The sequence below is a fragment of the Nyctibius grandis genome, chromosome 6 (assembly GCF_013368605.1).
Source record: "Nyctibius grandis isolate bNycGra1 chromosome 6, bNycGra1.pri, whole genome shotgun sequence".
Lineage (NCBI taxonomy): Eukaryota > Metazoa > Chordata > Aves > Nyctibiiformes > Nyctibiidae > Nyctibius > Nyctibius grandis.
This window is the reverse complement of record NC_090663.1, coordinates 27,879,241-27,900,577: the sequence shown is the minus strand read 5'-3', so window position 1 is coordinate 27,900,577 and position 21,337 is coordinate 27,879,241. Positions and strand designations below refer to the sequence as shown.

Genomic DNA, 21,337 nt, shown 5'->3' with positions numbered 1-21,337 from the left:
CTAGGCCTCTTGAGTGATCCTGGTGAAGCCCCAAAACATGTGCTGGTTTCCACAGATAGGAGCTGACTTGGAGCCTGCAGACAAAAGCCTTTCAGAGCTGTGTACTACTCTGAATGTGTATCATCACTTCTGGTTTTATTTCCTAACATAGTTAAATAGTACCCCTACCCCAGGACCCTGACAGGTCCATTTCTTCTTCATGGTGAAACCAGAAGTGGAGTGCTCTGAAGCTGAAGGTTTCCTGGTAACTCCGCTTGGGGTTGTGCATGTTCATGGAGAACCATCACGATACCGGATTTGCATCGTGTGTTTGTCCTCATTCACAGGAACCCCAGTTCCTTTGGTGTCAAAGGGCTGTGAAGATCTATGAGTTTGTAGATAAGAAAAAGGAGTAGAGGATTTTGGCTAGCTCATCAAGAACTTAAGACTCCTTGTTGAAATTCAGGCCAGTAATACTACTAACTTGTTCTTTTCCACTTGTTCATTGTCTTCAACAGCCAAGTTTGCTTCTTGTTGAAACTGAGCCCACTTTTAGCCACACTTCAGTGTAATATAAATGCCAGTAAATGCAGTTGCTTTTTTGTTATGTTCTTCTTCCACTTTATTATGGATTGATCTGTTTAGTTTATGGCGACCATAAAGCAAATACGATACTTTGATTTTTATTTATGAGCATGTGGGTTTGCATTATAGGTGAGCACTATGGGTAGAAGTTTCTTAGTGCAACAGCATTCTCAAGGAGCTCTACTTGGTGCAGTAGGACAAGACTGAAGTTATTTCTGTATTCTAGTACCATAATAACATTGGGAGAGTTACTGCAGGGCATGACCACGTCAAGGTTTGAAGCTGGGCTGGCTATTAAACGGATGGGAGATGCTATCTATTAACCATTCCCTTCCTCCAGAAGGGGAAGGAAAAGGGGAAGGAGAGACTTATGGGTTAGAAAGTTAAAACAGTTTTAATAAAAAATAACAATGAAAAAGAGTATAATAATAATAATGGAAATAAATATATACAAAACCTAGACTGAGCTCCCCTGATGACGATCGCGTCACTGCTGGTGCTGCAGGCCAGGCTTCAGGAAGTCTTGGACTGGACTTGGCAGCAGACGGGAAGTGGATTCAGGAACGCAGGGATTGGGATCAAAGGCAGGAGAAAAATGGACAGAGTCCTCTTCAGATGCCAGCCATAGAAGAAGAGACTGCGACCCTCGTGATCCCTCAGCTTTAAACTGAGAATGACGTGTATGGGATGGAATACCTTGTTGGTCAATTTTGGGTCACCTATCCTGTCTGCTCCTCCCCAGAGGTGTGACTCTTTTACAGCCTTTCACTTGTGGACCATAAGAAATTTAGCAGTGACCTTGGTTTCTATAGGAATAAGTATAAGCAAGAGCCTTTCTGCATAACATTCATGCCATTACCTTAGTAATAATTATAAACTTCAAGCGTTATCAATCCTAGAAGCGGACACTATCTGAAAAACGTAGTTAACTTCAGAAGGTGCAGTTACTTAGAAGAAACTTAACTGAAAGGAAAACTCACTGAAAGGAAAATTCGTTTAGCTCTAGTCTGAACCAGGACAGGCCATTTTAGTCATCTCTCAGCATTCTGTCAGCTTAAGCAGTACTGCAACAGTTGGTTTGTAAACTGTCCATATGTTTTCTGATTTGTCCCATTAAAGTTTGATTGAAGACAATACGTAGCTTTGCAGGCAACTTTCAGCCTTGCTGAGATGTTGCTCTTTGTATAATGAGCCTTATTTTAGTTCAGCTTTTAATGGAAAAACAGACTAGAAATGTTGGAAACCTTTCTGGTTTGATGCATCCTGTGCTCTGAAATACATCCTGTTCCATTACTGGGAGCAAGGGATATGTGGGTAAGACATGTGAGTCCAACTTTAAGACAGTTTTGGAAGATGTAGTTAAAAGTGCACATATAATAGCCTTACCTAGGTGAGATACAGCATGCTTTTAATGTATATGGAACAGAAACAATCTTGTCAATGTGGAAAACCTTAATTTTCTCTCCTTGAGAGCTGTGATGGTCTCATTTTGCAAAACCTGGCAACCGATCTAATGCTCTGCTCTGTTACTAAGACTTAGACTTTATTTTTGCTCACAGATCTCAACTTACTGTTAGCAATTTGAAATTATTTACAAACACTTACGAATTAATGAAGTTAGAGGTTTTCTTTCTTTATACTGAGACTTTTCATATACGCATATTTTTATTCTTTATTTCTTTTCATATAGAGTTGTAGAGAGTCTACTGAAAGATTATTTCCCATTTATTTAATTTTCAGATTTTCATCTCTAGAGCTTAATTTGACACTAAGTACAACCTTACCGTGACAAGAGAACAATTTTGGTGTAGCATACTCTTTCGAATGCATCTTAAGATCTCAGCTATGAGGCAGTGATAATAGGTGGCTCAAAACTATTGCTACCAGTCTGGGTAATTTGAGGGTAAAAACATTTCTGGATAACCTTGGTAAGAGCTTAATGTGTAACTAGCCATAAACTTATTATATGTAATTCAGAGGACAGGTGAAGTTGTAGCAGATGAAATCATGATCCCAGACCATCAGAAGTTAATTGTTAAAATATATTAGTTTAAAAAGAGAAGCTGAAATGTCTGTATTTATGTGCATGCAGTTAGTTGTTCTCAGGGAAGTGGATTGTGCTCAGGATTCTGCAGTGTTGTTTCTAGGCTTTGAAGGAACAGTTGAGTGTTTGCAAGTAGCAGGGCCACAGACAAGGTGTGTGGGAGGCAGATAATGATAATAATCTATTTATTTTTTTTTTCTGTTCAGCACAGATGCTGTGCTGAAGCTTAATTCGTCCATTGCATCTGACAGGGACTCAGTTAACATTTTTGCTCCTTCTGTTAATAATGCTGTGACCTATGCTTAATCTCTTTCCTACTTTTGCTGCCTGTGTCTTCTGATCGAAGAGCTTGGTATTGGTGCTGATGCCATTACGAACAGCTCGAAAGCTGGTGTTGGACCTTGTGGATTTCTTTAACCCTGTTCAGGAATCAATCATCTTTTGAATGGTTCTGCTTCCTGATTTAGGAGCTGTCTAATGATCTAAGTTAAATTTATATGGGGCTGACAAATCCCCGGTCTGAACTCAGTCTAATCAGTCTAAGGCATTTTATGTGCCAAATCCATGGCCATTGATTCGTTTCTATTAGCCCATTAAGCATATGGGTAGGCTGCCTGTCCTACAAAGCACTTTGGTTGTGTTTTTTTATCCCTGAGACAGCTTATCCTAGCTTTCTTTTTCATATGGCATCATGCTTTGGTTTTGGTAATTCTGTTTAGGTTTGATTACATGTTGTTTACCTTCAGACTCGGTCAGAGTTACTTTTGGGTAACACTTGAGATTGAAGTTGCAGGTTACGGAAGACCAAGTCCTTCTTAGTCATCTCAGTTGCAGAAATTTAAGTTACAATTTCTGAGTTTGTGTCTTTGTGTAAGAGAGAATGAAGTTTATGCTTGAGTCCTATATTAGCATGTGCATTTGAAGTAGAGTTGGTTGTGATTAACAAATAAGTCTGAGGTGTGATCTTTATTGTAGAGATTGAGTAATTTATACATAGATTAAAAAAAAAAAAGAACGGTGAGGCTCAGGAGTTTAATTTACACAACAGGATTAGAAAAAATGACTGAGGTTTACTTAGCAAATGTCGCTGTGAATGTATAGATCTGATGACAGAAGGTCTTCTTATCTATGCTTGCAAGTAGCCGATAGATAAAACACACTACATCTTCTTGCCTTGACAGCACTGTTTTTGCCTGCCAGACTGTGCCATTCTGCATAGGGGGGGAAATCTAATTAAAGGGAGAAAATTGAATTTGGAAAAGACTTAGTATGCCATCTTGTTTTTCCTCTTACTAAATGCAGGATTAGTCGTGATTGCATGTCATGGTTATGCCTTATGTAACTGAAAGAATTGATCTTTATTTCTCCAAGTGAGCACTTGATTTAAGAACACTCTAGCAGCAAGAGATGACCCAGGTCATCTGCAACATAGAGTTTCAATCAGATAGTCAAATATACACTGATTATCTAGATGTATCTATCTTAATAAAATTATAAGTAAAGGAACAATGGATTTAGCCTGTTTCTTTTTCTCATTATTATTTTTATTTTAATTATTTAATTTTTCCTTCGTAACTGTTAGAATCTGATTCAGAGAGGCATCTTCCCAAATTTTTGCTGAGTGAGGAATTTGACTGTCTGTGTGGGAAGGTGGAGGGGAAAAATAGGAAATGGGAAGGTGTACTCGAGTGCTGAAGTTGTTTTTTTCCTTAATAACATTATTTAAAGGCAGATCAGCTTTATGGATTTCCATTAATAAGAGCATCACTAAAACAGAGACAGCACTGCTGCTAGTCTGTTGCAGTCAGTTGGCAGCATGTTTAGCTCTAAAAGGAAAAATGTACTTGTTATGGCAGCAGGGGCTGGCAGGGTGCCTCTGGGGGAAGGAGGAGCCAGGACAGAAAGCTGGTCATCAGATGGTGATTTCGGTAGGACTAGGTGAAGCAGAAATAGCTGGAAATGGGAGAAGCTGCATTTAGCAAGCAGGTTGAAGAAGTGATTTTGTTGTGATGCGAGGACAGAGCCAGAGTGGAGTGGAGAAGGCAGCAGAGATTCCCTTCTTGGGCAGGGAGGTTGCACTAGAAGATCTTGAGAGGTCCTTCCCATCCTCAGCATCTCTGAGTTTGTATGGAGGAGTCTACAGCCAGGTTTGAGAGCACACATGCAAGCCACTTGCAGCCCTGGTCCTTTCCTGCTCTTGTGTTCCCAAAACTGCTCTGCACACCATCGGAATTTGTTTTCCTGGCTTTGAGCTTCTCCCCAGCTTCCAAGCTCAGTCCAGCAGAGATGTCGTTGCTGGAGGGAGTAGTGAGAAGAAAGCCACTGGCTGTAGGAAGATCATCAGTTGCTCTGATCTACCACAGCACTTCGTTCAAGTGTTTATCCCCTTCCTTTTCCCCTCTGAAAGTGTTTAACATCCCCTGGCATTTGTGTAGATACTTAAGCAAGAAGGAGCATGATGATACTTGACATGAAGAAACCTTCTAGTCCCAATTCTCATTTCATCTACATTAATGTAAATCTAGACTTCATTAGGATGCTTTCGGCTGACATCTGTTTAACTATTACCATTTAGCTGGTCCTAGTTGGAGAATGCAAATGTGAGAAGACTGTGTTAGGATACTTAATTAAGAATTAATGTTTCAACATTGGGATTCACCCTTTGGAGAGGAGGGAGTTAGCAAGTGTTGAGTTGCAATCATTGTATAACAGAGGCGTTCTTTCCACCTGCTTAGGCTTTAACTAGAGCCAAAGTGTACAGGACCCAAGGCTGTAGTCGTAAGTGCGTAGAAATACCTCAGCTCCCAGTGCATGTGTCATTGGCATCCAAACCAGAGACTTTGAGGCAAAATGGTTTACTTACAAGAAGATGTCCAGGAAAGGGTCCCATACAGGAGGCAACAGCTTAGCTTGCTTTTTATGATTCCCTCCTATGGGATCAATCCTGCAGACTATGCTTCTTGGTTTCATGTGCTGGATCTCATTCTGCAAATTCTCATGTGAATGTGCCTTACTGCTGTGTTTATTTTTACCAGTGCTGGTGTAGTTTCCTGAGTAAGGTGTAATTGAGGAAAACCCCAGATTTTCTAATGTCACGAAATTTTTGCTGCAGCATGTTGATTAAAACTGGAGAATATTATTGAACTTGTGCTCCTAGTAAAGTGCACATTAAGAAAAATATCATAGTTATTCTTAATGACTTGTTCTCATTGCTGTAGAGTAGCCTCTCCCATACTTTAATGACTGTCAAATATCATTGAAAGCTCAAAAGTTCCTCACTGTTGCATTTCTGGGGTTTATTTAGAATGCTTAATGTCTCTCAGGAGCTTCTGAAATGTGGTATTTTTATTTTGTGTTTTTCTTTGGTTTTAATTCTTAAATGATCCCTCTTTTCAGATTTCAAATTATAATCTATTTCCTGATGCATTGCTGACGCCCCGTGAGCCATGTCAGAAGTACTTCCAGGTCAGATGCCCTTTAAAAGATTCTGCTATGCAAATATTGAAACTTTCCTCTTCTTTTTCTTCTTCCTGGGCCCATATTTCGCTTTCATTTTCATTCATGAAAGAGCACGCGCTTTCATTTCTTTTTAACAGTGCGTTTTTGAGTAAACTCTCTTCATCTTTTTAAAAACTGTTCCTATAGACAATACAATGTATAAAAGTCTTATTAGAGGTAAAGACAAATCGGTCATGCACTGTTTTCTGTTTGCAATGGCATTTTCTCTCTCCTCCTTCTGGTTCTGTAAGGTTTATGACAAGATTGAAAAACATCAATAGAAACTATTCAAGTAATAGTGTTATTTGTATTATTATGATGCTTAGAAAATTGGGACTACTCTGAGTTAAACTCATTATAGTGGTGAAAGTGTATTAATCTGTAAGTATGTTTCTAAACATAAGTAGTGTGCGGTTGAGACTGGTTTGTTTAAAAAAAACAAGCAATATAAAATCATTAATGAATTGCTGATGGATCTTCTACCTATTTAAGTGCTGTCTTCAAGGACCAACATTTTATATGTTATTATTCCCAGTAATGATAATGTTCTAATTATTCTTAGTTTTTCACCAGAGTCCAGTATTTTTTTTTATACCCTATTCTTACTCACTTACAACTTACCACTGTTCACCTGCTTTAGTGGAGATAGATGTATCAACTCAGTGATTCCTAGTCTGCTTGTCCATTTGCATTTGTTTTTCAAGAGAAGGCAGAGGAGTTGAAAAAAAAGGTGCCCTGTGCCAGTAGCGTTGTCCTTGCGCCTGGCCAGACAGTGTGAGGAGCTGCCCGAGTAGGGGGTACAGTGTCTGCCTGTGGCGGGGTGCCTGGGTGCAGGACTCTGGGCACGGGGTGTTGGTTAGCTGGTAAGGGGTGCAGCACCAGTATATGTTAGATATCGCTGCGGTGAGGAAGGCAGGGTTGGTGGGAGAGACAAAATAAAAGATACAGAAAGTCAGTGATTGGAATTTCAGTCTTGAAATTACAGGCACAGGAAGAAGTTGCATTTCCTTTAAGTTTTTAATTAGAAAGTTGGGATGTGCTTTCTCTGGGAAGAGTGACATGTTTGGAGCATCACCGTGTCCTGTATGAAGGAGGAAGGACAGGCTATCACTCTTCCTTATGCCGTTCTACTATGAAATCTAGGTTTGTTTGAGTGCATTTAAGCATTTCCTTGCATTCAAATGTTTTCCAGCACTTCAGTTAGTCCTGGTCTGGTAGCAACTTCTGCCCGTGAGACCTGCCCCTTCCCATTTGTATTTCTTACTCTTTTTTGCCTCTTTTGCTGCTTCCCTTTTTCCCACCTTTATATCTCTTTCCGAGAGTGGAGGGATGCCAGCTGTGCGTATCCCAGAGCCTGGCTGGGAGTGCAGGGTGACGGCCAGTGAGCAGATGCCAGTCCCTTGAGAGGACAGCCCTCCTCTCTGTGCGCACCTTGTGGTACCGTCTGCATGTTCATTGATCATTTGATCATGATGATTTGATCAACGGATCATTCGAAAGGGGGTCAGGAGGGGAGGTGGTGTCTAGTGAAAGGTTCGTTTTGACATTTTTCTGCTTATGATCATACACCAACCCAACTTAGCACCCGACTTAAAAACACTGCTTGGATCACAAAGACTTCTGGAGGCTTTAGTTCACTCATTGGTCGATGTGCCAGTGTTCATCATAAAGCCATGAGGGAGCTTTGTCAAGCAGATTAATAAAACATAATACATTTTGTTTCAATGTTTCTATGTGCTTATTCTTACAGTACTTTTGATAAGTGAAATGCTAACAACGAGACTGGATAAAGATAATCTGGCAGGCAGATACTTAAGCTTTATCTAGGAAGATTATTTTTTTAAGGAATTTGTTCAGTGGTAAAAATAGTGGCAAACATTGCATGAAGCAGCTCGCTTGTAACGAAGAACAAGAATGAATTTCAGTCTTGTTACAGATTGTGGCAATTGTATTTATTGATGAAAAAAATAAATGCTTGCTTTAATTTGCTGAAGCATAAAGTAAAATATAAGCTAGTGAAATCCGTAAATACTGTGCAATTCCATAAGTTCTAAAGGTCAGGCAGTGGGTCAAAATTATCCTGTCCTATAAATTTATTTTTAATGTGAGTTCTAGATTGTCAGAAAAAAATGATTCAGAAAAAATATTAAGCAGCCAGTTCATAAACACAGGCCATTTCATGTTTTTAAATCAAAACGTGCTTTGGTAACATTATGTTGGATCAGATGTGACCTTGCTTGTGTTAGATTCGGTTGTTTTTAGGCAAGATGCAGAAAGCCACATTCATTGACGTATTTGAGAAGCACATTTACAAAATTCCTTTAAATTATGTGATGGTTATGTTTTAGAAGTCTTTTCTGGCTGAACCTGAAATCGTCTATAGGATGTTTGTTAACTGTTACCTAAGCTGGTGGCTTTTGCACAGTGGGCATGGGGTGATCTGTCTTCTGAAGAATTTGCAGTTGGTCTAGATTGACCGACTGGTGCTTGAGGAAATGGCAGACATAAAAATTAGTAAAATTTAGTTTAAATTCTGTTTTTTGAGCAAGTTTGGAAGTTGTTCGGGGGGGGTGATTCAGGGAACAGAGTATACTTGGTCTGCTTGATTTAAAATTAACAGGAGCGATGGTTGGAAGCGCGCAGCTTTGACAGCACATCAAAGAGAAGGGAACGCTAGCAACTGTGTGTGCGTTTAGGTAACGTTGTGAAGTGCTCCTTTTCACTCCGTGTTTATGTATATGTTCTTTTAAAACCCATATATTTAATCTCTTGTAAATCTGTACAGCAGTCAGTTCTGTCATATATCAAATATACAAGGACGTAGCACAATTCAGCTGGAATGATCTGTCATCAGCTAGCTCAAATTATAGCTTTTCATTCCTGGATAAGCCCCAGATACGTTTTTATGTGCAATATAAGCAGTCAGTGATATCTGAGAATTAGGAACAGCAGAAAGGCTGTTTCATGCTGTGGCAGGTGGGAGTGATTTATTAATTGGCCTCTAATTTGGTTCCCAGGTGTCAAACATCAGTTATTACTGCAGTATGTAAATTGAGGTGTTCATGGAGTATTTGTGCAGATTAGTGGGAGCCATAAATAGGCAGTACAGGAAGCAAATGATAGTTTTTAAAAAATATACTTTTGATCATTTTTTCAGAGTCTAAAAACCTGTTCCCTCAACAAACTTAATATTTTTCAAAATGTGAGTTGTGCCCCTGGCTAATAAAAATCAGAAACTTGTCTACAGGTAGACAAAAGAATGATTTTTATTTAACTGCGGAATACGTGTTCTCTGCCCTAGGATGTATGTTTTATCCTTAAGTTTGAACTTTGTGAGCTGTAAAAAACAGTGAGCCATCTTCATCTCTGGAGCAGCCTTTTTTTAAAGTTGATTGGATTAGAGCAGGATATTTTGTCAAGAGATTCCCCCCCCCCAGTCAAATATAGTATTGTGAAATACTCTACTTTCTGTATTCCCTGCCTTCTGACTCTCTACTTCCCCCCACCAAAAAAAAGGGAGGGGGGGGAAAAAAAAAGACTGAGAGCAGAGAAAGTGCAGGCGTTAAGAGGCAACAGCTGACTGGCCAGTCAGGCTTAAAATTAACAGTACTTGAGCTCTACCTTAGATGAAAAAGGAGCAGCATCTGCCTGCGGTCTGCTTAGAAATTTTTCAGATCTTCTGCTTCTTAGTCATGAGTGCTCAAGGAGTTCTTCCCCTACTTCTTGTCAGAGGTAGAGGTGAAAAACTAAAATGAAATGATGGTAAGGACAAATTCTGGACTCCCTGGCATTTGCAAAGGGCACCTCTCCTGTCCCCAACCCTGTCTGCAACAGAATCAGATATTAAAAAAACTGCCTTAAAACTGCCTTGTACAGAGTCAAGCTTTCTGCTTTTTCTCAGCTTCGTGGTCCTGATGATCTGTCTACATTTTTCTGCCTCCGTTTTTCCTTATTTAATAAGCTAAGCTTTTGTCTATTCTCTTACCCACTTAGGTTGTGGTAATTTTCTTACTGTAAAACAATTATGTAAAGTGCTGCATCCCTTTACCAGAAGCCCTAGCAAAATAGTGTATATAATGAATGTGTTTCACGACTGTTTCTTTTGCTTTTCTAGTCGATTCTGGCGTGGACGCGTTGGCAGTGTTTATGGCAAGCAGCAGCACGACGGACGTTGTGAACCGCAACAATCCTGCTACCCCACCGAACACCCTTAACCTGCGCTCCTCTCATAATGAACTTCTGAATGCAGAAATTAGGCACACAGAGACCAAGAACAGCACTCCTCCAAAATGCAGGAAAAAATATGCACTGACTAACATTCAGACAGCCATGGGTCTTCCTGATCCAGCAGCGCAGCCCCTTCTGGGGAACAGCTCTGCCAATATAAAGCTGGTGAAGAATGGAGAAAACCAGCTCAGGAAAGCTGCCGAGCAGGGACAGCAGGATCCCAACAAAAACCTCAGTACCACTGCGGGCGTAAACGTAACTTCTGAGAAGTTTGAAGGCAAAGAGCCAATCCCGCAGGATTCCTCTGGCTGTGAAATATTACCCTCGCAGCCAAGGAGGACCAAGAGCTTCCTGAATTACTATGCGGATCTAGAGACATCTGCTAGAGAGCTAGAGCAGGGTTTTGTTGTGATGGAAGATAAAACTGCACAAAGCAACAGCCAAGCTTCTACTGTTATTGTCAATGGGGAGGTCCTGCCTCGGAAACAAAACAAGATGTCAAGCCCAGAGGATGGCCAAGTTGCCACAGTGTCGTCAAGCCCTGAGACTAAGAAAGACCACCCAAAAACGGGGGCCAAAACAGATTGCGCCCTCCATAGGATTCAAAACCTGGCCCCAAGTGATGAGGACTCCAGCTGGACTACGCTGTCCCAGGACAGCGCCTCGCCGAGCTCGCCTGATGAAACAGGTACGCAAGTAAAGGCTGCTCGCGGCCACTGTTTTAGAAATACGCTGCTTAACTCCTCTCAGCTGGCAGCCGGAAGGAGAGAGGCGATTTAGCGGTGCTTTCAGTGGGGAAGTGGATTGCATTGAAACACAAGCACTGGGCTTGCACACGGGTCCTTGTCTGCTTGGGAACGCTTGGCAGCCTCCTGCTTGATCCTAGCGGCTTTGCTGCTTTAGGAAAGGCATCAGTGAATGCTATAGACAGTGTCCTAAAAATATGCTCACTGCACCTTTTGCTATTTTGTAAATAATTGTTCTTCACTAGTCAGTGGGTACCTGTTGTGAGAAGTATGTGATTGTCTGGAGGTGCTAAACTACTGATAGGTGGCTACACACAACAAACGAACTTTTCTGAGCAATGATTTTTAAGTTCAGCAAAGATTTTTACTTTTCTAATTCAAATATTTGTGAGTGTCCACCTCTGCCCCGAGTCATTTGATGATATTCTTTTGTTTTTAAAAAAAGTCCTCCCAAACCTTGGGTCGTTTAATTCCTGTGTTTTGTTTTCTTTGTGGAGCAGGTCCATACAGTAACTCGGAAGCTGAAACCATGGCATTTCGTATTTTGGAAGCCTGGGCTCGTTAGTTATTTGAACAGTAGTGATGACTTCTGCACTGCCTCTGTTGTGACTTACAACACATCTTTATTATTGTTAAAACTCTAGAGATCTCATTTACTCTGGTTAATGGACTTTGTCACTTATTTTTATATCCAAGTCGGTATATGAAGTTACCACTTTGTCAAAATGAGGGGAGGCAATCCAGTTCTCAAAGGTGACATGGGGCTAAAGAAGTTCATCATATATTGTTTGTATTTTAAGTGATTTCATTATTACAGCGCAGAGATTACATACTGTTTGGAGTCCACCATGGTCCAGATCCACAGCTGCATTACATGTCAGTCATGCATGATTATAACAACAGTGATTTTTATTTTAATGTGTAGGGTTTTTTAAAATCGCAACCAGAAATCCCCGCTATGTGACATATAATGGATCTTCTGATCTTCTTTTTGATATGTAACAAACCTTTGCTGTTAAGAGGGAAAATTTTCATGAAGTCACCCCTTCACATGCAAAATGAAAAAGTTTTTCAGTTTACTAAAATTGCTGTTAGAGTTAGTACTGTTTCTCGAGATACTTGATGTAATATGTGTGACATCACTGATAACATTTTTCTGGAGAAACTATCAATAGGAGGTATTTAGATAACTTAATGCTGAGCTTGTTGGCTCCTTCTGCCTTTGTACTTGCCCCAGGTTTGGCAATGAGAAACTGTGGATAGAAAACTTGTGTTCACTGAAAACGAAATTAGAGTAATTCCAAGTAGTCTAATTAAGTAAGGGTGGCCTAGGATGCTAAGAGCTAGTGTAAGTTTTGTTTCTTCTCAAATAATGTGTTTAAAATGTATTGCCACTGTATGGTGTATGAGCTCTTTCAGCACTTGGGAAAAAGGGGCTTTTCTGAGCTGTTTTGAGGTGTTGACAAGTTTGCTTATTTAAGTAACCAAGTGTTAGCTGAGCTGTGGTTTGTTTGCACTATGGAAATAAAGGGGAACTTTCACCTGCTGAGTATGGAGGGTTTCCTTGTTTAAAAAAAAAATTTTAAAAATATCAATTAATAAAGCCCACAGAGCTTGCCACTCCTCTAAAGCAGAATAAAGGGCTTTTTAAAATTCTCCACTACCTTCAGCATGCTAGCAACCAGTGTGTTATAAACAGACAGTTACAGGAAAGCAGATGTCCAGATATCTGAGTAAAGTCGCTGTAAGAAAAGAGTTAAAGAGAAAGCCCTAGAAAACCTCAAAATTGCCATTCAGGATCAAAGTTGTAGAGGTGTTTCTTTCTCATCCCCGTGGACACTGTCAGAGAGCACTGAGTAGGACATAGGACCTGTCATACTGGATTGGATTGCTGGTTTTAAGATGCCTGTATGGACTCCAAAAACATCCAACTATTGCAACTTAGACATCCGTCTCTTAGGATTGTTAGCTATCTTGAATTTACCTCCACTCTGATAAAATAGTTTCATTAAGTGTTTCCAGTTTCTTTCCAAAATGAACTATCAATTGATACGACAGAAGAGAGCTAAGAAATCAAATGTTGAGTTGCCATGGCTGCCAGGATGGCTTTTGGACATGATAAAACAGGCCAGTTTCTCAGGCTCCCCTGCAGCTCCTTCTAGGAGACTGAAAAGGGGGTGCAAGGCTGCTGGCATAGAAAAAAGCAGAAATTGCAAATGGTGCAAATATCTCCAGACTTACTCGTTTTGGGGGCAAATTTTCTAGTTGTTCTCAGGGGCTCCAGCCTTTTAGATTTGACTAATGTGCTGTCCCTAGGCAAGTTCATGTATCTCCAAGAATGTTTGAAGGGTAATAAAATAAGAGATGAAATAAAAGTTGAGTAAATGAACTGAACTTTCTTTTTTGAGGCAGGGTCAACAGTTCAGTGTTTTGTATTGTAATCACCTGTGGCTTTTCCATCTCCTTCCCAAGAGCTACTTGAGTTACTGTGGTGCTCATTGACAAACCTTCACCTCTCACCATGCCAGGTCAAGCTATGGGAGTTACCTCACTTACTAAATAACTTGGGTGCTACAGCAGTGGGTGGAGTTGGAAGTGCTGAAGAAAAATCAAGTAACACTTGCTGCTTCCCGAAACTTCTTGCAGCATTCTGCCATGCTGGGGACAGAGAAGTAGTTTCCCACAAGCAGAAAACACATGCAATGCATTTATGTCAGTGGTGGTTGACCAAAAACCCAAGAGATTCCCGGGGTGCTGTATCTAGCCCCTCTGAGGTCATGGAGTAGATATAAGAGCCCACATTTAGGAGTACACAAGAAGAAAACTCAGAAAGCAAGGATTGGTGGTATCTCTGCTCTCTTGTGATTGTCTGATCTGGTTTTAAACATCCTTTCAGTGGAGGTGTTGCCCAGCCTGCTTGGGCTATCTGCTCCAAAGGCACGTAGATCTTTCCAGTCTTTTTAGTATAATCGTTCATTCCTCGTTGTCCCTGTGTGCCAGCATGGGTGAAGGGAAGCCCTCCTGACTGGGGAGTTGTGCAGTGAGCCCTGGTGGTGCCCATCGTGGAAGTCTGAGATTTTGGACATGGCCAGGGCTCCTCACTGCCACTGCATCTGGGTGGGAGGAGAACATCGTGTGAGGTCTTCATGGCTCAGTACTCTCCAACCCTTGTGTTTATGCTCCAGTAATAAATGTTGGGGACCAAAGGGAGAAAGGCATCTGGGAGAAAAATCTGCAAAAGTAGGCAGTTTTAGTCATATGGCTTCTGGGAAGGGAAAAAAAGATACAGTTTTGAGAACAGTTAATCCATTAGAGAGTGTACCTGGAGAATTATTAATGTTCAATCCAGAAATTATATTTAGCACTTTCGTATACATAGGAATACGATAGAAATACCATTTTACTGAGAGGACACTGTTGAAAATGACAATACACTACTTCCAGGGCTTCTGAATTGTTTTGTTTTCTTTTTCCCTCTGTTAACACAATTTGTTATTCAAATCCTGGAAAACTTAATGTTGTTTTGTGTTCGTTTTTTTGTTTTGTTTTGATTTAATGCATTTTGGTTTGGAGGTATGTAATTCAAAAGCCGTGAAAAATTTACTCTTAAGCTTAATTGTTTGCAGTGGGACTGCATCACTGTTTAGACAAAATACTCCTGAACTCTCCTTAGGGCAGGATATTTTTATTTGAGGTCTAATGACAAGGTGTTTTCAAGAGACTTGACTCTTTTTCTGAATAAGGAGGCAAAAATAAGACAACCCCATTTAAAGATGCAAAACAACTGACTGGTTATTAAACGAATTTTGATGTTGATTAGTAATGTTGTTAAACAAATGTAATAGAGCCTGTTAATAAACAGGGGCACTGAACACCACAGGCACAGGACAGTATAAGAATTGTGTTTTGAGGAGATTCTTCTTTCTCTTTCAAAGAAATTATCTGTGTCTGCTTCTTGACAAGAACTACATTGACTTCCATTTTCAGAGATGTTTTTTTTAAGAACTTTTAGCTTTTGTCCACTGACCTCAGGACTGGCTGCACCCAGCTCGTTCAGAGCATGTTGTGGGTTACCAAAGACCAGCTCCAGATGTCTTTAAAACTGCAAATGGCACGGAGCTGGTTTTAAATCACAGCGAATGTGTCCTCCCCCTCTCTCCAGAAAACTTCCTTAGTCTCGTTTTCAAAGGAAACACATCATGTGTTACTACACCCTCTACCTATTCTTTGTCTCTGTCTCTGTATTCACCAATTTCGCCTACATTTTATGAATGCTTGTGTCCTGGTTTGGCCCAAACCAGGCCAATTAGTCTTAAAGAAACCAAGGTCACTGCTAAATTCCTCACTGCTTACGAGTGAAGAGCCGAAAGGGGGTCGCACCTGCAGGGAGGAGCAGACAGGGCAGGTGACCCAAGATTGACCAACGAGGTATTCCATCCCACACACGTCATTCTCACTTTCCTATTTATCACTAACCCACTGCCTCCTGGAGGTGGGGCCCAGGAGGGAGGGGCCCTCCTGTCTTCCACTGATTGGTACCAGCTTTGCCAATTCTCCAGTTAAAAGCCTGCAGGTGTGATGGCAGGGGGAGCTACTGCATTTTCCCCTCTGTCTGTGCTGGGGGGAAGCAACTCTGCCTGAGAAGGATTTCCAAGCTCTTGATCTTGGTTTTGTATATATTTGTATATATTTGATTATTTCTATTATTATTCTTATTATACTCTTTTTCATTACTATAGTTTATTAAAACTGTTTTAACTTTCCAACCCATAAGTCTCTCTCCCTTTTCCCTTTCCCTTAGGGTGGGTGGGAGAGGGTTAACAGAGAGCGTCTGCCACCGGGTTAATAGCTGGCCCAGCTTTAAACCGTGACAGCGTGTGCAAACAGCAGGAGTCAAGTGCGTACTCCAGAGCCCAAACCTAGGCGAGGATGAGTGTGATGTTAGTGCTGTTTACTGTTTGTGGCTTTTTTTTTTTTTTTTCGGATGAAGCTCACCCCAAGGTGTGTAGAAGACAGGTGCACTTCTTAGATTTCCTGCCAACTGATAAACAGTTTCAGTGAAAGTTATCGCTCCTTAGTAAAGTGCAGTGAATTAGGAATGAGAATTCTCTGGAAAAAAAAAAAAAGGGAATTATGTTTGCCTCAAAACCAAGAAAAATACTGGAATTTGCTTTTGCTTCCTGTTTTATCTTAATTTGAACAAAACCCCCTTCTTCCAGAGCAGGGAATAGCCCCATAATTAGGAAGGTCCCTGAGATGTGGGACACTTGGTGCCAGAGAGATGCAGGTTTTCTTGCTCTGGGACAGTCGCCCTCCTTGCTCTCTCCAGAGCTTTGGGAGACTGCGCAGGGCCAGCAGCCTCCTCCAGCTCCCCAGCTTCTCAGCCTTTGGCTCGCACAATGGCTTGTTTCCCCATGGTTAAAAATGTCATTCAAAGGAGTTTCAAAAGTCCAAGTGTCCTCTTTTACAGGGAGTGCCACTGATGTATGCGACTGCTATATACCAAATGCCTGTCTGCTGCTGGTCTCTGAGCAAATCCAGGAGAGCAGTTTAATAGCTGGTTACGAATAAACGAGTTCACCCCAGTGCAGAAATGACAGTGATGAGACTGGCCCTTGGGGATCAGGAGTGTCAGTCTTGTAAATAGAGCCTGGTATTCTGAAATAACAGTACGTCTGGACAGAGTAGCCCTCTAATACAATAAAAATTACAGCAAATCATGAACTAGTCAGAAAGATTTATACCAATGGTCAGTTCTGCCTCTGATTTTAACCAGCACGTTTGACAAAATTAAAATGGATGTCCTCTTAAAAGCACCGTTTTTCCTTTGCAGTACCTATCTGATATAGACAACAAGTATATTATTTACTACAGAACATGTTTTCTGTCTTCCTGAGTATGGAAAAAGATTTACAGTAGTAGAAATACGTTCAATTACACTGTGGATAAACACAAGTCCTACAATACTAGAAAAAGAATATATTATCACCTATACAATTGTAGGGTTCTAGGTAAACATCCAATTTTCAGATTTTCAGGAATAAATAATAAGAGGCTGTAGTTCACACCTGCTATGCATCTTAATGGCCTGTCAGCTTTTAATACTGAGCTTTTTTTTTTTTAATCCTGCGTGTTGGTGATAACCACATATCAAGAGCAGTGCATATTTTATAGTCTCAGACTTGACCATTTGCTGGCTGCTTGTGAAATAGGAAAAGTGACTATTGCTGTGTATGCCCAGCGTTTGTGTAGATGGCATTCTGTATGTGGAGTAACTAACTGCATGTTTATTTTCCTTTTAGCTACCCCTATAAGAGGATTTTAGGGAAGAAAAAGTAAGCCAGTTTAAAAGAAATAAAACCTAAAAGGCCACACAGTTACACAATGTTCACAGTAATGATCAGCATTCAGGGTCTACTGGTAGAAGGCCATAAAATAAATTGAACTTGATAGAAAATTGAATTTGAAGGATGACTCTTTCGAGTACATGCTGCTGCTCTCAGTTGCACAGGGAGGCCGCCTGCTGCATTTGGACAGTCAGGTCGATTTTACCCTGTGGTTCTCAGTGGAGCTACTGAAATCCATGTATTGAATGCTTGTGTGAGTGCACTGACTTGAAACGCAAAGTTTGCATGGTAGAGTGGTGATCAGCACCCTTTTGAATTGGGAGAGTTAATAAAAATAGGTATGTAAAAGTGGATTAACGTGCTTAAGTTCAGGAATGGGAGGATAGATGTTTTATACAATAGTGATTAGCATCCTTTCCTAAACTCTGTTTGCAATTACCAGACTTTGGGACTATAGAAAAGGGTTTCCAGGATGTGTTGTCTGGTCACAGTTGCAGTTTCATACTTACTGTTTACCAAAAAGATAAAGAATGATTCTTTATTTCATCAGAGTCATTCATTTTCTTCCCTAAGGAGGGCTTGATTCAGCTGCCTGCCTCGTGTCCCTTGAGGTGCCCGGTGGTGTCCAAGACAGGCAGCAGACAGGGTGCAAGAACTAGAAACTTGCGTTCTGGAGGAGCAACCACAAGCTAAGCAGGACACACATCAAGTAACACTCACAAATGAATTAACCAGCTGGATAGAGCCTGCAACATCTACCCTGCAGTGCAGAAACAAAATTTGTTCCTTTTCTGGGTCTGGTTTTGTTTTAAAAATCACTCCTTGGTTAATCTGTGCTATATTGTGCCTAAAGGGTCTAGGGTGGTTTGTCATATTCTTTCCAAACACATCTCTCCTTGGGTGGTGCTCTGTGGCGGGGGGAGATAGAGTTCAAGGACAGTTGCTTTCTAGTGGCTGTGCTTTGACTACTAAAGCATTGCTGTGCCTAGCTCGGTGCTTTGGCTAAAATAGTGTCAAATGTGACCCTGTCCTAACTGACATAGCTTCATCAATTTTGACGTTATTCCAGCTGAACTTCTGGCCACCTGATGGGAGTTTAACAAGCTGGCTTATTTTGCCCTTGATATTTCACTTTGGCGCTTGTCTTTTCAGGGACATTTCTGTTGCTAACGTGGTAAAGCACATAATTCCTACTTCGGACAAAATTGGAGCGCTGCTTTGTAGAAGTGCAGTGCTATGATTTTGAGTGGTTTAAAATTAATGTTTTCTACTCAGTAAAACGTATAGTTGTGGGGTAAACAAATGCCTGCAGGCCTGGCTGTTGGAACATGCGGAATTCTAGCAGGGGAAAAGTGAAAGGCTACAATGGGCAATAGAGTTTGTGGTGAGACAATGCAGGGAAGTAAACGCCAGCATCATGCTACCGCCTGGGTAGAAGCTATAGAGTAGTTCACAACATCTTCAGAGCACCATAAGTTTCCCCTAACTCCGTAGTGCAGTTTACGTTGACGTGTAATGTTGAGATATTGGGATGTGTTTTTTATACAGGGCTTGTTGTGTGTTGTAGCAAAATGGAAGACTGTTCTGAGCATCTGTAGGGGAAACTTGAGTTTCAAAAGTAGTGAATAGCTTAATCATGTCTGGTACTTAACTTGACAAACTATTTTTGGAAGCTTTTCAAGCCTCTTGTTTCAGGAAAGGACAGGTGTAATTCTGGATCGTGCATGTCCTCTCTGAGGTTGAATGCGTCATGCTGAAAAAGCTCTTCTGTGCTTAGGACTGTATGTCTTCACAGGTCTCTCCTGAGACCATGGAAAGCATTCAGGTCCAGTCAGACACACAAGCAAGCAAAGAGGAAGGGAAAACAAACCACAGAAGAGAAACCAGAAAAGGTAATGGGCAAAAGTCAGGATCCTAATAACTCTTTCAGAGGGATAGTAAGGCAGAAAGTTGCACAGAAGAAAAGCCACCATCAGCTACTGTTAGACTAACCGCCCCCCCTTAAAAAAAAAGTTCCCAGTTCATAAAGCTGTGCAAGTAATAACAAATTACAACCAAAATTGATCCAGTAAACCTCTGCCTCAGCACTTCTGAATGCTGCATAGAACTCAGGCCAAACTTCAATCCACCTGATTGATGCTTTGAAATGGGTATAGAAATGCCTGGGAAGGGAAGGAAAAAGCAGTGTTACCTTTGGGAGGACTCTTAACCTGTGAGCCCCGCTTGTTAAGGCAAGCTGAAAACATGGGTATGTTCTGTTAGGTGGGTTCTGTGTGCTCCGGAGCTCTTTGCAGCCTGGTTGAGTGCTTGTTTGTCATATTCTGTGCTCCTATATCTCAGCTGCAGGAGATGTGGTAGAGAAACGGTATTGCTGCTCAGCAGAATGAGTCTCTATTCTTTACAGTGGTCCCTGAGGTTTTGGAGGACCTCACAATTGCAGGGGTAGCAGCGATTCACCTAGGTGTACAACACTGGGGATGGCTGGGAGAGTTTTAGGAGTTTCGTGCTCAGAAGTGATTCCTGACTCTTTGCAGCTAAATCCCTTGCAGAGTAGAAACCCAAAGCCTGGGCTGCTGCCTCAGCATCTGCAGCGATACCAGCATCGGACCCTAGTAGCAGTGGTGAGCTTGTCTCACCGCTGCTCTCTGCAGAGGAGAGAGCCTGTGGGGCAACAAGAAGAGTTGTGGTGTGGGAAAGGTTGGAAGATGGGAGTGTGACCTGGAGGCTTGTTGAGAGGAGGGACCCACTGGAGGGGGGGAGCAAAAGGAGAGTAACTATAGCAGTGGAGATAAATGAGAACTTGGCACAAACTGAGGGGAAGCTGGAATAAGCAGGAGCTGGAAGCAAGCAGGGGTGTTCGTAGTCAGTAGGTTAGGCAAGCAGGACTAGCACAAGGACAGCAACAAATAGGATGGACTAAGACTGAGAGTAAAGCAGCAGAAATGAGTATTGGGGAATTCGCATGTGCTTGAGGCTAGGATGTTATTTCACAGAAGTTCTGAAAACTTAAAGCAGACAAAACCAGGGGAGCTCTAGGTGGAAGTTATTTAATACTGAAGTACTGCTAAGAGAAAGTCAAATCCTAGCTCAGGACTGGATTCAGGCACTGGTGGAGAGCGATGTCTGTGCCATGAGGGGGACAGACCTAAATTCCCCTCCAGTTCCTGCCCTGATATATTTGCACCTCTAGGTATGTATTTTAATCTCCCCAAGTTAGTGGCTCCTTTCAACCCCAGTCTTTCAGTGCGCTGGTTCCTCATGTGCTTAACTCTCACACAAGTCAGCTTTATCTGATTAAAATTTAATTCAACTTTAATTAATGACATGGGATTGGCTGAATTGGGGTTGTGGGTCCCTTGAGTGACAACTGTGCTGTTGCAAGCTGTGGTATTGAACACACAGAAACCTATAGCATGTACCACCAAGATGTGGACTAGATGGTGCTGCAGTCAGCCTTGGGTTCATTGCTGCTGCATCAAGAGAAGGTGGGTAGATTCAGGGCAGTTCCAAGCTATCTCCATGGGCCAGGAGAGGTCTTGTATGATGGGACTTGGCATGCTGCAGAGACCTTGCTCTGAACTCAGTCCCTGCTTGAGAGTGGATGTACGGTCCCTGCCTAAAGGGACGCGAAGCCTTTTTTAAACAATCCTGTGAAAGCACATACATTTGCCATTAGGGCTCAATTGCTTAATTTTGAGATGTATGGAGCCCCTGGGTACTTAGCATTAGGTCATAAATGTCCAATATCAGGATGCCACAGAGCTCAAGATAATGACATTAAGTGGGTTTCTTGTAGTGTGTCAAAAGCCTTGCAGTGCACGTCCTTTGATTTGTACGGTAGGTTTATCCATGATACTTCAGTGATGAGAAATCCTCAGGGGAAAGGGGGGAGGACAACCTCAAGCATATAT

At 41.4% G+C, this 21,337-nt stretch overlaps 1 protein-coding gene across 9 annotated transcripts in view; it reads left to right on the top strand.

The window, feature by feature from the left end:
- APBB2 (amyloid beta precursor protein binding family B member 2) overlaps positions 1–21,337 on the top strand; it is a 215,238-nt gene that overhangs the window by 88,065 nt on the left and 105,836 nt on the right. For 5 of the 9 annotated variants that reach the window (XM_068402953.1, XM_068402954.1, XM_068402950.1 and 2 more), the window contains one exon: positions 10,221–11,021. In XM_068402953.1, coding sequence (XP_068259054.1) covers positions 10,221–11,021 — 801 coding nt within the window. Of the gene's footprint in view, positions 1–6,004; positions 6,074–10,220; positions 11,022–21,337 lie in introns of all 9 variants that reach the window. The other 4 variants (XM_068402957.1, XM_068402956.1, XM_068402955.1 and 1 more) reach the window with 1 other exon arrangement.